Genomic DNA, 13396 nt, shown 5'->3' with positions numbered 1-13396 from the left:
CCACTGTATATATAGACCACATCTTCTTTATCCATTCATCTGTCGATGGACATCTTGGCTCTTTCCACAGTTTGGCTATTGTGGATATTGCTGCTATAAACATCGGGGTGCACGTACCCCTTCGGATCCCTACATTTGTATATTTGGGGTAAATACCCAGTAGTGCAATTGCTGGATCGTCTGGGTGCATATTATTTTAATACGATTTTCATTACAAGCCTAAAGTGAAGGGCTGTTAAGTCTGGGCCTTTTGCTGAGCAGTACACAAAGACCTTTCTCTTTCAAATACCAATCTGTCGGGTATTGACCAAAGCTAAGGATCTGTTAACTGCCACTCCCTCGTCCCATTTTTTTTTTTTTTTTTAAGATTTTATTTATTTGAGAGAGAGGGAGAGAGAGAGTACAAGTGGGGCGGGGGGAGGGGCAGGACCCAGGACCCCGGGATTATGACCTGAGCCAAAGGCAGACGCTTAACCGACTGAGTCACCCAGGTGCCCCTCCTTTTTCCAATTTCAATCATTCCTCATCCCCATGAAGGTTTTGAACACTTTGTCATTATTACAGCTCATCAGAACTGCTGATAAGATTGTGTCAACCAAATCTGAAGCAACTCCCCCAAGTATAATCAGATCAAAGGGTTACATCATTATTATTTTGTTCATCTTGGTACAATACAACCTAATATTTGCTTTTAAAAAAAACCTGACAGGTTTTTCATATTTCATATTGAGCTGGTAAATAAACCATCTAGATCTTTTTCCTTTTGAATTTATTCAAGCCAGCATCCTCATATTTTTAAAATACGGTTTTTGTTTGTTTGGTTTTTAAAGACTTATTTGAGAGAGAGAGAGAGAGAGAGAGAGTGCACAGGGAAGGGGCAGAGGGAGAGGGAGAGGGAATTCCAAGCAGACTCCACACTGAGCACAGAGTGCTACACGATGCTCAATCCCACCATCCTGAGATCACGACCTGAGCAGAAACCAAGAGTTGCACGCTTAACCAACTGAGTCATCCAGGTGCCCCAATTTTTAAAATGTTTTAAAAAAATTAAAGGCAAGGCTTTCATGTTCTGTTAAATTTTAATTTTTAGGTTCGGACCCAGCATTCTAGACTACTAATGTAATTTTGATTACTAATTCTTCCTTCCTAGCTACTGTTAACCATAAATATATTTTTCATGCACTCTATACTTTTGTAACCACACTAATAAAAATGTTAAAGGATATATCCTTAGGCATATCTGTGAACATAGTTACTCACATTAGTAACAATCTACCTAACAGCACCCTTGTTCAGATCAAAGTTCTTCTTGTTCACAAAAATGTGAAAGACTCCTATAGATGCTTAGAGGGATTAAATCATAAACCTATTCATCACAGACTAATGCCTTTTATTTTACCCCACAAAATCATTAGACTAATATCTCCATCAAGTTTTAAAAGGTTCCTAATGACCACTGGGTTCTTTTGAGAACAAAAATCACAGATATTAAAAGAATCAGGGGCGCCTGGGTGGCTCAGTCAGTTAAGCGTCTGCCTTCAGCTCAGGTCATGATCTCAGGGTCCTGGGATCAAGCCCCACATTGGGCTCCCTGCTCAGTAGGGAGTCTGCTTCCCCCTCTCCCTCTGCCCCTCACTTTTGCTTGCTCTCTCTTTCTCTCAAATAAATAAAATCTTTTTTTTAAAAAATAAAAGGATCAAATTATTAGTATGTCAGAAGTTTCAAAAGAAGAGAAAAAAAAGAGGAAGTTTCATTTATAAAAAACTGACCAACATATCTAATTGACAGCAAGCATGTTCCTGGTAAATTAGAAATGACTCCGCTGAACTGCTTTCAAAATATTCCCCCATCAAACACACAAATGTTTACTGTTCACACACTTAACATTCCAGGCAATACAGTACTCTGCACTAAGTAAAATACTACTTAATATCTGGCCTGAATGCGTATTTTTGAAAAGATGGGAAGACAAATGACTCAAAAGAGAAAGGGATTCATACACATTGCAAACCTACAAACTCTGGGAGCCCTTGTTACAGAAAAGCTATTGCTAAATTCAGGAACCAGAGACAAATACAGGAAAGAGCCCCATACTTATTAATTCAACATCTGGGGCCATACAACCATTTCTTAGGGTCATCAGCACAATTCCCCTGGCTCTCCACCCACACCAATGACTACTCTTAACACCGCCTTTGTTTTTGTGGAAGCACTCCTCACAGTTTTAGGTTTATTCTTTCTTTCCACCCTGTCATGCACTGTATTGGGAGTCAGCAAACTTTTCTGTAGAGGGGCAGATAGCAAATATTTTCAGTCTTGCTGGTCTCTGTCGCCACTAGGCAAGTCTGCTTTGTAAAATGAAAGCAGAGACAAAAGGTAAATGAATGGGTGGATCTGGGTTTTAAAAAACAAAACAAAACTTTATGGACACTGAAATATGAATTTCATATAATTTCCATGTTATTAAACATTACTCTTCTGATCTTTTCAACCATTTACAAATATAAAAATCATTCTGTATAGCTCATGAGCCTTACAAAAATAGGTGGCCAGCAGCAGTCTGTCAACCCCTGCATTATCCCACACCGAAGCAAGTCGTCCATCATTCTGATACCGAAACTGACAGCAAGAGCAGCAGATCATGATGGTTTTGAGGAAACTTGTATTGCCTTCATCTCTAAATGACTGGTGCAGTGGGAGGAGAACTCTTGAAACTACTCAAGGAAGACTCCAAAGGAGATAAAAAGAGATTTCTGAAACTGTTCCTTCTGTAGAGCAACAGAGTACACAGAAATGTGAGATTCAGTATTCAAGGTGCTGAGGCCTAGTGAACACATTAAGAATCACATCATCACAGTGTCTAAATTCCACACCCCACAAGGATTCCAATATGCATGTTTTACCACAGCTTCAGGGCAAAAATCATGATTGTATCTAAACCCTGAATTTTAGGTTACTTAGGCAAAAACATAAAATAAAGTTTTCTCCAGACACTAGTGGCCACAGTTAATATACAGACCTGAGGCTGATGAGGTTCAAAGGGCATAAGATGTTTGTTTAACATCTACTTTCTTTACTGATTTAGCCAAAATTCTTCCTGGACTACATAGTTATTACATTTTTCTGAGTTCTTCATCCATTTCACAAAAATCTATAGTTCACTATTACACACTAAACTGACAACTCAGGTCTGCATTAAACAGTTTTGGGGAGGATATCAAAAATCAATTTCAGAACTACTCAATGATAATACATTGCAGAGCAGTGGGAAAGTAAGATATATCAACAAATAAGAGGAAGGACATCTGAGTTAGACCCACCAGTCCAAGCCTCCTAAGAACAAAGACTAGATTTTAGTCATCTTCGCATTGCCAAGGCCCAACTTATAAAGCTTAGGAAGGTGTGGTGAGCATCTTTAAGAAGTATGACATGCTAAGGAGTTTGGGCTTTCTCAGGGTAAAAATGGGTACTTGTTAGAATTTTTAAAATAATTGTTTTTAAAAGATAACTCTGATAGTGTTATGAAGAATATATTGCAAAATCTTAACTAGAAACTAGGGAAACCCATAAAATAATTCAGGGTAGTGGGTCTCAACCAAAACAGCAGTGTAGAGGCTAGGAAAAGATGATGCATTTAAAAGAGGGTCAAGGTTCATTAGCACTCCTTGGCAGATGGAATTTTAGGCAGAGATGAGGAGAAAAGGGAAAAGTAGAAGCAGAGGATGACTTGTAGTACTGGATAAATGTGGTACCATCAACTGACAGACTGATTATAAGAACGGTAACAGGTTTGGATGGGTTTATACATGTATTATATTGTTTAAATTGGTCTGACATAGTATAATTTGCTGCACTATGCCTGTCTCCCTAGCTAGGCTATGAGTTCCCTAGCTAGACCTCACTTATCATTCATCTTTGTATCTCCACAGTGCCCCGCACATGGCCGGTGCTCAAAAAGGATATCAGATAAGCACCCTGAATATATACAACTGTTCCTGTTATCTAGTAAGTTAAAGTTCTATGGCAACTTAACCTCATGAAGTTTAATATTTTAACCACATCACACTACTTGCTATTCACTCTTTCACTGAATTTTTCGGCCACTGTGCTTATTTGTATTACTGCCAATGGCTGGAGGAGTATCTTTCATCACTACTACTGAAATTCCATCCATTCCTTAAGGCTCAGCTCAAATGTTATTTTCCCCATAAAACTTTCCCATGTGACATGTCACCCTGTTGATAAAGGGAGTAGTGACTGATTTGTTACATTTGAGAATAACTGCCAGATCCTAGCAAAGTGCCTTACGTGCTTATAACATTTACTTAAGAGCACCGGAGTGTTATTAAATATAAGACCTTCCATGCAAGAAAGACCTAGAACAGATTTTACCTGTCTTCCTTACCTCTGAAAGGAAAACAGCAAAACCCAAAATATCTGTTGACCCTAAGTGTAAAAATCAGTAAGTCCATCAGATCAGCTATCAGCATGAGTGACAAGAACAGGCAGGGCTTTAAAAGACAGACTATTTTGAATTCTGGCTAGTAACTGCATAATCTTAGGCAATTTACTCAACCTTTCTGAGCCTGAATTCCTCGTCTGTAAGATTAGGTTGATGGCACTTACCCTTGCAAGAAGATAGTAAATACTAAAAAAATTACATCTCTACAGCGTATAGCATTCAGCAAATGATCAGTAATCAGTAGCTATTTTTATTGTTTGAGGCACAAACTTCAGATCTATGATAATGACAGTAATTTGTAAAAAAGAATCCTAGAACAGAGGAGTTTTGAAGGTGGTCTAACTTGAACTCTCTACTTGATGCAAAATTTCCCTCAATATATGTAGTTCCTTCTTCTTCACCTGAATAAGTAAATCAATGGCTATAGCTACTTAGCTTTCTAATGCACTTGGTTCAATAATCCGATTTTATAAAATTTTGTTACATATAGCTTTATAAAGAGGCTGAAACTCATTAAATCCTTAAGTTTATGTATTTTATTTTTTTATACTTGATCTTAGCCAAAAGGCTGAGAAGCGATTGTATTTTATTTTTTTTAAAGATTTTGAGAGATGGCGTGCACGCATGTGGGCGTGCGCACAAATGGGGGGAGGGGCAGAGGGAGAGGGTGATGTAGACTCCCCGCTGAGTGGACAGCCTGATGCAGGGCTCCATCCCAGGACCCTGGGGTCATGACCTGAGCCAAAGGCAGACACTTAACTGACTGAGCCACCCAGGCACACCAAGTTTATGTATATTTTAAATTAAGATTTAAATAAGTCCCAACTTTTCAAAATTAAAACAGTTGACTCAATGAATTATCTGCCTTAGAACTTCCTAAGTAACCCTATTGCTGAACCACAAACATAGCCAATTTTTTTTTAATCCAAAAATACCAGATTACACACAACTGTTGGTAAATACTCTTCAAAGAAATCTTAAATAATATCCATCCTAAAACAAGGCAATTTCTACATGGACAAGGGATCTTGTTTATTTATTTTTTTAGATTTATTTATATGAGAGAGAGGGTGGGGGGCTGGGGGGTGGGCAGAGGAAGGGGAGAGAGAGAATCCTCAAGCAGACTCCCCACTGAGCGTAGCGCCCTATGCAGGGCTGGATCTCAAGACCCTGAGATCATGACCTGAGTGGAAATCAAGAGTCAACAGCTCAACCGTCTGAGCCAACCACATGCCCCAGAAGGGTCTTAATTTCCAAAGAAACTATGAATTACAATTTATGACACATGCTCAAGTAGTTGTAAGGTACAAAAACCTGAGGCCATTATTTACAGCCATGAATCCAGGTAAAGAACATATAGTTCCTGAAATATACCTGCCCTCCTTCAGCTTAAACATTCTCTTATTGTCTGATAAAAATCCTTCCTTGTTCCTGTTACTCTCAACTGCTCTGAAGAGAAAGAGATGAAACATCCCTATCTACCAAAAGGCCCAACTGAAGAGGCAACTATAGGACACAGAAGTTTCATAGGGTTTGTCCCAACATGGAACTCATGTCCTCTCATAAAAACTATGAGAAATTGCTTCAGCTACAAGACAGACTGCAGATTATTCTTTGAGAAGTATCTGACATATAATAGAAAGGATTTCAAAGAGTTCCAGCTCAGCAGTCTTTCATAAGACTCAATCAATCTCTGCCTTGGTTTTCTCATTGAAAGTGGGACTTCCCAGGGCCACCTGGGTGGCTCAGTCAGTTAAGTGTCTGCCTTAGGCTCAGGTCAGGATCCCAGGGTCTTGGGATTGAGCCTCATGTCCAGCTCCCTGATCAGCTGGGAGCCTGCTTCTTCCTCTCCCTCTGCAGCTCCCCCTGCTTGAGCTCTCTCAATACATAAATAAAATCTTAAAAAAAAGAGAGAGAGAGAGAGAAAGAAAATGGGACTCCCCAAACATGCATTTGAGGAGAATTAAATAATACATGTGAAAGCACTTGTATAACGGTAAAGTATTTATGAAATACTCGTTCAGCAGAGAATTCATATTTTTTTGTCTCATACGGAAATTCAACTATCAGCATGTAATAATTTAGCAAACAAAAGATGCTCTTTTGGCTTTAAAAATCCTTTTTTTCTTAAGATAAAATTTATATATGCATTAAAAAATGTTAAAGTTGAATACTAGATAATGAAAACACATGTAAAGCAAATCAGTCAATGTGAAATTAGTATTATTTTAAATTTCTAGAAACATTTTTGTTCCTGTACTTTCAAACTCAAGGGAAATCAACATTATGAAAAAATTCTCAGAACCCCAGGTCATGTCTCCCGTACCTATAATCATTAATGTGGTTTACACTGGCACTTATCCTGACTCAAAGAAAGGTAACAAGCTTTAGGAATAACAAGTCAAGCTTCAAGCAAAAGAAAATTTTACATCACATATTTACCCACATTTAAGTTGCTATGGACCTGCTGGAGACATGAAAGAATATGACATGACATTTCTTAAAAATAATCAACCTCACATCCTGTCATTACTATAGAACCAAAATTGACCATTTCAAAAATTCTCTTCAACCATTTCACTGAAAGCTTTCATTTTCTATAAGATAAAATAATGGTAACTTCTTAAAGAACTCAGTTTCTTCATTTGAACAGTTAGCTCTTCACACCTCTTCAACATTTTTGACTAAATGAAAGGCCACAGAATATAACAAATAGATCTTCTGTTTTTCCTACTACATCATTAGAATGTAACATAGGTAATTTTGTAAATTCTATATCAGAGTGAGATCAATTAGTTATATGAGAAATGCAACCACAGTTCGTAGTTGGAAAAAAAGAACTTTCTTATTACAGAAAAGGTTATGAATAAACTACTACGTCAGAACCATAATATACAGGCAAAATTTATAAACCTTCAACAAAGACTGCTAATAACACAAACAGAACTTTTGCTTCCTAAGAGTTCTAAATAGTTCCTGTGTGTTTTGCAATGAGATTTCATCACTTTTGCCACAGATAGAAGCATAAGGTTGTACAGATTTTCTTATTTTTGCTTTCTGGTTACATGTAAAAGAACATTTACTGTTAAACAAGGAGTTGTATTTTTGGAGTGCTCCCCCTAAGAAAGGCACAGCCTTAATGCTATAGATGTGTTCTATTTAATTCTCTCCACAACTATGAGACAATAAATAGTTAGGTAAGTTACTCAAGTACACATAACTAGTAAGTAAAGAACTAAGATTCAGCCAGAGCCTGACTCCAAAGCCCATGGTCTTCACCACTGCATTAAACTTCTCCGTGCCACCCCCCCGCCCCGCAAAAGGAACCAAAAAGAAACAAGTACATTAATTTTGTTTTCAGTTTTAGGCTCTTATATCAAGTAGCTATCTAACTGCATTGTTATGCTGCTTCAGGAGTTATTATTTTTGTAAGCAAATTTATGTAAGCATATAAATATATGTAACATATATGTAAAAGATGAAACAAATACCTATAGGCAAGTGAATTTTATAATAGATAAAAACAAGAATTGAAAAGAACATTCCCGGAGGAATTAGTATCAACACCTGGTAGGGTATAAATCAATTTTTTCAGATTAAATCATTATTATTATAAACTCTACAAGACAGTGCTTGCCACCTGAAGATATTTCAGCTTTGTAAGACCAGTTTTCCTTTTGTGGAATGAAGCCAGACAACCAAATAACAGAAAGTCTTAGTTGTCCTTTTTCGAGAGATCAGGGCTACTGCAGAATGTCTGGAATTTCGATGATTTAGAATACCTAGCTGAGTCAGTAGCTCTCTAGGCCTTCTTGGTCATATTTAGATTGTGTACAGATCGAGTTAATTAGTGCCCACTATAGGGAAGCGTATCTTGTTCTGAAAGATATTTTTCCTTTCGTTAACATTTGGAGTAAGTAGGACACGTTTAAGGTAGATTCCCCTCCAAAAAAATAAACAAACAAAACACCAACCCCTATTTCTAAAAGCCAGCTTAATACACAGAGAGCATTTTTAATATTGTTCGTAACCAATGTTACAAGACCCTCCTTTTTCAAGACCCCAGATGAAGGCAGTCATAACTGCCAGGCCCGTTCCCCATTATTTTGCAACCCTAACAACTGTTTGCAACCACAGCTAACCTTCACTGGATGCTACGTGCCAGGACCCGCAGCATGGGCTTTACGGGCAGGTCAGCTGCACGACACCCCCATGAGATAGGTAGGCACTGTCATTATACTGATTTTATAGGTGAGAAACATGAGGCTGGGGAGTCTAAGGCACCCACCCGAAGGCACACAGAGCAAGCAGGCCGGGCTTATGCGCTCGCGTCCGACTCCAAAACCGGTGCTTCTGACAACTTCTCCAAACTGCTCGTAAGGAAAACGGGAGTCAGTCCCCCAACCCCTATCGCTCTACCACCCCTCTTCGACATGCTAACTGTAAAGGAGCCAAACTGCCTTTGCCTTTTACAGTTTTACAGAGAGACCAAATGAAGGGCGGCGTGGGGAGGAGAGGACAAGGGCCAGCTCACAGCAGAGTAGAAAGAGCGATGCAAGGGCCAAGAGCCTATGAATAAAACCAATCTGAACGTAAGCCCCAAAGACCTAAATATTTTAGAACTAAAATCGCGCAAAACCAAGAAACCGAAAATGAAGTCGGCCCAAGGCTGAGAAGTTCACACAGCACTGCTGCAACGGAAGCTGTCACGCCTGATGTTCTCCTTTCTTGCAGCCACAGAAGGAGGCGGAGAACACACGCGACTCGAAGGGCGAAGCTGACTGCAGCTCCGGGTTTCCTTCGGACTCACTAGCTCGGGGAAATACAGGCAGCATGGCTCACACGCCCCCCGCGCTACCCTGCCGTGTAAAACACCTCAGAGGCTGAAAGGGCCTTAAGGTCTCGGTAACCCGCCGTTGGGGACTTTCTCACACCCGCCACCAAGTGAAAGCCACACGCCGGGGAGCGCCTCGCCGGCTCTGGGAACAAGCCTCGGCGCGCGGAGGGCTGGCTGGTGCGACTCGACCGCCCCGATCGCCGCCCGCACCCAAGTTTGTGCCAAGTCACCGCGCGCGCTATCGGCCCCGGCCCCGCCACGCCCACCGCGCCCGCCCGCCTCCGGCACTTATCGGCCGCCGGTCCCCCGCCCTCCTCACCTGCCCAGCTCTCGGCCCGGGCTCAGGCTGTAGCCGTCCTGGAAGGGCTCGGTGCGCACGGCCGTGCGGATCTCCGTCAGCAGCCCGCGGGCCTGAGGTGGGGGCGGCGGCCGGCGCGGCGCGCCCAGACTCCTGCCCGCCCGGCCCGACCCGGAGGCGGCGGCCGAGGGGGAGCCGCGGCTGCCGGGCTTCTCCAGGGGGATCATGGTGGACAGGCACGCTTCCTTTCCGGCCGCTCCGCTCGCTCCCAGCTGCGGGCGGGTAACGGTCCCACCTGCGGCTGCCTCGCGCGGCTCCAAGAGCTTCCAGGAACCCGCTCTCCCCCTCGGCGCGCTTAAACTGCGGCGCGCGGACTCCCGGCGTCCCGCCCCACGCCCCGCCCCACGCCCCGCCCCACGTCCCGCCCCACTCCCTGGCCCTGCCCTGCCCCGCCCCGCCCCTAGCCCCGCCCCCTCGCTCGTTCCGTTGGCGTCGGGAGCGCAGGGTACCTCCCGTGCTCCCTCTGCAGCCGAGAGGGAGAGAGTGCTGCCTGGGGGGTCGCCCTGGCCTCGGGGAGAAGAAAAGCTGCAGGCGCCTGGCCTCAGTCATTTACACACCTGTTGAGCATCTGAGGGCTCCAAAACTTGATCCCTCCGTCAGTGAAAGGCATAAGAGTTGCCAGCTGGAACTTTACCTTGGGCGTGTGTGTGGGGGGGGCGGTGGGGGCGGGTAATGAGACTCTATCCCGGCTGCTGTGCAGCACGGGGGAGTTGACCAGGGCACCTGGTTCCTTCGTACACTGGGAGGAAATCTGGAAGCAGAAGTTGGATAAATATTATTAACCCCTCACTCTAGCCCTATGCAATATGTCTGTAGTCTTCTCTGTGTTTAACGTGGTGCTCTCGTCTGGGCTTTTTTTTTTTCTTTTTTTAATATTAGGTTGTTTTTTTAAAATAGAATTTTTTATTTTAGAGAAATTTTAGGTTCACAGCAAAACTACGTGAAAGGTACAGAGATTTCCCACAAACCTTCTCCCTCCACCCCCTCATCTGGTCTTTTCTTAATTGAATTATAGTTGACACACAATATTGTATTAGTTTCAGGTGTACGAGATAGTACCTGTATTTTTATACATTACGAAATGATCAGCGCCGTAGGTCTAGTTGCCATCTATCACTATACGAAGTTATTACAGTACTATTCATCTATTCCCTATGTTGTACATTACATCCTCATGTCTTATTTATTTTATAATTAGAACTTAGTGCCTCTCTGTCCCTTACACCTGTTTTGCCCCCTCCCCATACCTGCCTCCCCTCTGGCAACCACCTGTTCTCTGTATCTGTAAGGCTGTTTATGTTTTATTTTTTTTTTAGATTCCATATATAAATGAAATTATATGGTATTTGTCTTTCTCTGACCTATTTCACTTAACATAATACCCTCTAGGTCCATCCATGTTATTGAAAATGGCTACATTTCATGCTGAGTAATATTATATACACACACACACACACACACACACACACACACACTGAATCTTCTTTACCCATGCATCTATCATCTATCAGTGGACACTTAGGTTCCTTTCATATCTTGGGTATTGTAAATAATGCCACAACAAACTTAGGGGTACATATAGCTTTTTGAATTAGTGTTTCTGTTGTCTTCAGATAAATATGCAGAAGTGGAATTTCTGGAACATATGGTAGTTCTGTTTTTAATTTTTGGAGGAACTCTCATACTGTTTTCCATAATGGCTGCATCAATTTACATTCCCACCAACAGTTCACACCCTCACCAACACTTGTCATTTCTTCTCTTTTTGATAATAGCCATTCTAACAGGTGTGGGGTGGGTATCTCATTATTGTTTTGATTTGCATTTCACTGATGATTAGTGATGCTGAGCATCTTTTCATATGTCTGTTGACCATCTGTGTGTCTTCTTTGGAAAAACGTCTATTCAGGTCCTCTGCCCATTTTTTTTTTAATTGAGTTGTTTGCTTTTTGTTATTGAGTTGTATGAGTTCTTTATAGATTTTGGATGTTAACCCCTTATCAGGTATATAATTTGCAAGTATCTTCTCCCATTTGGTAGGTTATATTTTGTTTTATTGATGGTTTCCTTCACTGTGCCAAAACTTTTTAGTTTGAAGTAGACCCATTTGTTTATTTTGGGTTTTTTTGCCCTTGCCTGAGGAGACATATCCAAAAAATATTGAGAGTGATAAGGAGCTTACTGCCTGTGTTTTCTTCTAGGATTTTTATGGTTTCGGGTTTACATTTAAGTTTGTAATCCTCTTTGAGTTTATCTTTGAATATGGTGTAAGAATGTGGTCCAGTTTCATTCTTTTGCATGTAGCTGCCCAGTTTTCCCAAACTGTTTTTTTAGAAATTTTTAAAAAGATTTTATTTATTTATTTGACACAGAGAGAAAGAGAGGACAAGCAGGCAGAGTGGCAGGCAGAGGGAGAGGGAGAAGCAGGCTCTGCACTGAGCAGAGAGCCTGATGTGGGGCTCGATCCCAGCACTGTGGGATCATGACCTGAGCCAAAGACAGTTGCTTAACTGGAGGAGCTACCCAGGCATCCCTCCCAAACCGCTTTTTAAAGATATTACCTTTTCCACATTGTATGTTCTTGCCTCCTTTGCTATAGATTGGCCATATAAGCATGGCTTTATTTCTAGACTCCCTATTCTGTTCTATTGATCTATGTGTCTGTTTTTGTGCAAGTAACATACTGTATTCATTACTGTAGCTTTGTAGTATAGTTTCATCTAGAAGCATGATACCTCCAACTTCATTCTGTCTCAAGATTGCTTTGCTGTTCTGGGTCTTTGGCAGTTCCACACAAATGTTAGGATTATTTGTTCTAGTTCTGTGAAAAATACTATTGGTATTTTGGTAGGGATTGCATTGAATCTGTAGATTGCTTTGAGTAGTATGGGCATTTAAATAATAATAATTCTTCCAACCTATGAGTATGGTATGTCTTTTCATTTATTTGTGTCATCTTCAATTTCTTTCATCAATGTCTCATAATTTTCAGCATATAGGTCTTTCACTGGGGCACCTGGGTAGGCTCAGTTGGTTCAGCATCTGACTCTTGGTTTCAGCTCAGGGCATATTCTCAGGGTCATGAGATCAAGCCCTTGAGATCAAACCCCATGTCAGGCTTCATGCTCAGCACAGAGTCTGCTTGTCCCTCTCCCTTTGCTCCTCCCCCTGCTCATGCTCTCTCTCTCTCTGTCAAATAAATAAATAAAATCTTTTAAAAAAATGTGTTCCTAGGTAAATTTCATTCTGTTTGATGCAATTGTAAATGGGATTTTTTTTCTTAATTTTTTTTAGTTTGTTATTAGTCTACAGAAATGCAACAGATTTCTGCATATTAATTTTGTATCCGGCAACATTACTGAATTCATTTGTTCTGATAGTTTTTTGGTGAAGGCTTTAGGGTTTTCTATATATAGTATCATGTCATCTTTAAATAGTGACAGTTTTACTTCTTCCTTTCTAATTTGTATATTTTTGTTTTTCTTGCCTAATTGCTGTGGCGAGGACTTCCAAAACTATGTTGAATAAAAGTGGGGAGAGTGGCCATCCTTGTCCTCTCCTGATCTGAGAGTAAACCTTTCAGCTTTTCATGTTGACTACCATGTCAGCCGTGGGTTTGTCATATATGGCCTTTATTATGTTGAAGTACATTTCCTCTATACAGACTTTGTTCAGAATTTTTATTGTCAAATACTTTTTCTGACTCTATTAAGATAATATGTGATTTTTTTATCCTTCG

At 41.0% G+C, this 13396-nt stretch overlaps 1 protein-coding gene across 2 annotated transcripts in view; it reads right to left on the bottom strand.

Moving 5' to 3' along the window:
- The window catches only part of STK17A (serine/threonine kinase 17a), a 36652-nt gene extending 26688 nt beyond the window's left edge, over window positions 1-9964 (bottom strand). The window contains exon 1 of one of the 2 annotated variants that reach the window (XM_081800770.1): window positions 9619-9964. In XM_081800770.1, the coding sequence (XP_081656896.1) occupies window positions 9619-9824 (206 nt within the window). In that variant the 5' untranslated portion in view covers window positions 9825-9964. The remainder of the gene's footprint in view (window positions 1-9618) is intronic. The other variant, XM_081800769.1, reaches the window with a different exon arrangement.
- Between the last annotated feature and the right edge of the window lie 3432 nt (window positions 9965-13396).

Source organism: Leptonychotes weddellii, chromosome 12, assembly GCF_054177405.1.
Source record: "Leptonychotes weddellii isolate Sample4059 chromosome 12, ASM5417740v2, whole genome shotgun sequence".
NCBI classification, from domain to species: Eukaryota; Metazoa; Chordata; class Mammalia; order Carnivora; family Phocidae; genus Leptonychotes; species Leptonychotes weddellii.
The sequence above is the reverse complement of the archived record's forward strand: the minus strand, read 5'-3'. Positions and strand labels throughout refer to the sequence as shown.